The 1,809-nt window shown below is 36.2% G+C and overlaps 1 protein-coding gene across 1 annotated transcript in view; it reads left to right on the forward strand.

Moving 5' to 3' along the window:
* LOC100640853 (uncharacterized) overlaps nt 1–1,809 on the forward strand; it is a 3,872-nt gene that overhangs the window by 1,032 nt on the left and 1,031 nt on the right. Inside the window, 5 exon segments of the mRNA XM_020005444.1 lie at nt 374–494; nt 751–926; nt 1,220–1,441; nt 1,498–1,656; nt 1,729–1,809. The exon segment at nt 1,729–1,809 is cut by the window's right edge and continues 5 nt beyond it. Of these exon segments, the coding sequence (XP_019861003.1) occupies nt 374–494; nt 751–926; nt 1,220–1,441; nt 1,498–1,656; nt 1,729–1,809 (759 nt within the window).

A 1,809-nucleotide genomic window follows, 5' to 3' on the forward strand; every position in this document is an offset into this window, starting at 1 on the left:
GCACTGCATGCTGCCATGGGTACTATCTAGACTATTAGTAGTTTAACCCACTTAACCTACTCAGTTTGATATGATGTCAATCTGCTACTTCCAAATTTTACTATGACACCGTTGGTTTATTATTATTTTGGTATGTTTGTATATACAAAGGCACCCACTGTATGGCTGTAGATTCTCCTTTTTTGAACATTCATCATGTTTGTTAAGCAAACGGTTTTACCCATCCCTCAAATGTAGTGAATATAATTTGTAATGTCGCCTAACTGTAAATGTATGAATTTCATACTTTTTATTTATTGTATGCAGCATGAATTTTGTTTTATCTGGCTTCTCCTTCTCCCCTTCTCTTTCTCTCTCTTTCTTTCTCATTAAGGCACTGATGCAGTAACTGCTATTAATGAAGCTATCTTTGACTACGAAAACGAGACTTGTGTTAAATTCATTCAACGCTCTATCAATGACACTGACTACATTAAATTCTCTTATGGACCTGGGTATGCATGATGATGCATATAATACAGTATAATGCTTTATTTTGGTGGTGCTTTATTTGAGCAATTTTGCTGTGAAATCGTAATTGGCAGTTTTTAATTTGGTGATTTTTGTGTACACGTGCATTACTGAGCATGCACATTAATGATTGGCAGTCTTAATATTGAGGATTATCACTATTTGCCTGAATAAAAATCTCTCAAATTAAAGCACTATTGTATATTAATTGATGTTTTATAATTTTCTTTCCTTTCTCAGTTGTTCTTCATTCTTTGGTAAGATTGGTGGTGAGCAGATAATATACTTAGGGCCAGGTTGCTACAGTAAAGGTGTAGTTATACATGAGATATTCCATGCACTTGGAAGATGGCATGAGCATAGCAGAACTGACAGAGATCTTAAAGTGAAAGTTCACCTTGACAATGTTATGCCAGGTATATATAGTATATAATGCAAAAATTTACAGTAAACTTAGTATATAATGCTATAGTATGAGAACTGTGGTTTGTCATGTTTCATCATGGTTATATCATTGTTATTGTTCTAATTACTTAATGAAATTGCTTATATCATTGTTATTGTGAAACAGGAATGTATAGAAATTCCTAATGATTAATTGGCTTCATTTCTTCCATGCTTACTGCAGACACGTATACAAATTCCTACTCATTAATTGGCTTCATTTCTTCCATTCTTGCTGCAATTATCTAATCCATTTAAACTATAGGGCTCGAGAGGAATTTTGAAAAGGTTAATTCATTCCTTTCTACGAATCAGGGAGTCCCTTATGACTTTGATTCTGTCATGCATTACGGGTCTAATGCATTCTCTAAAAATGGCAAACAAACCATCACACCAATTGACAAGAGCATTGACTTATCACGGCTAGGACAAAGAAAAGGATTCTCTCACAATGACATACTGCATGTGAGGGCATTGTACTGCCCAGGTATAAGAAAGAAAAGGAATTAAGAGACTGGGAATTTTAAATGATATTTTTTATAGATAGTGCTAGTCAGTGGAGTAGCTGGGGTAGCTGGTCTCAATGTTCTCAGACCTGCAACGGTGGAAAAAGTGTACGGACTCGTGTATGTGTGGGCGGTACTGACTGTGTTGGACAGAATGTGGATGAGAAAGCATGCGAAGAAGCTTCATGTCCTCAACGTAAGAGAAAATATGCTATAGCCTCCAGCTTATATTACTTCCTTCTCTCTCTCTCTCTTTTTATTACTGTAGCTCCTCAATGGAGCTCATGGGGTGCTTGGTCTGGTTGCTCAGCAACTTGTGGTACAGGCAGACGTACGAGAGTAAGAAGAT

This window comes from Amphimedon queenslandica, unplaced genomic scaffold (assembly GCF_000090795.2).
Source record: "Amphimedon queenslandica unplaced genomic scaffold, v1.1 AMPQUscaffold_11417, whole genome shotgun sequence".
Taxonomy (NCBI): Eukaryota; Metazoa; Porifera; class Demospongiae; order Haplosclerida; family Niphatidae; genus Amphimedon; species Amphimedon queenslandica.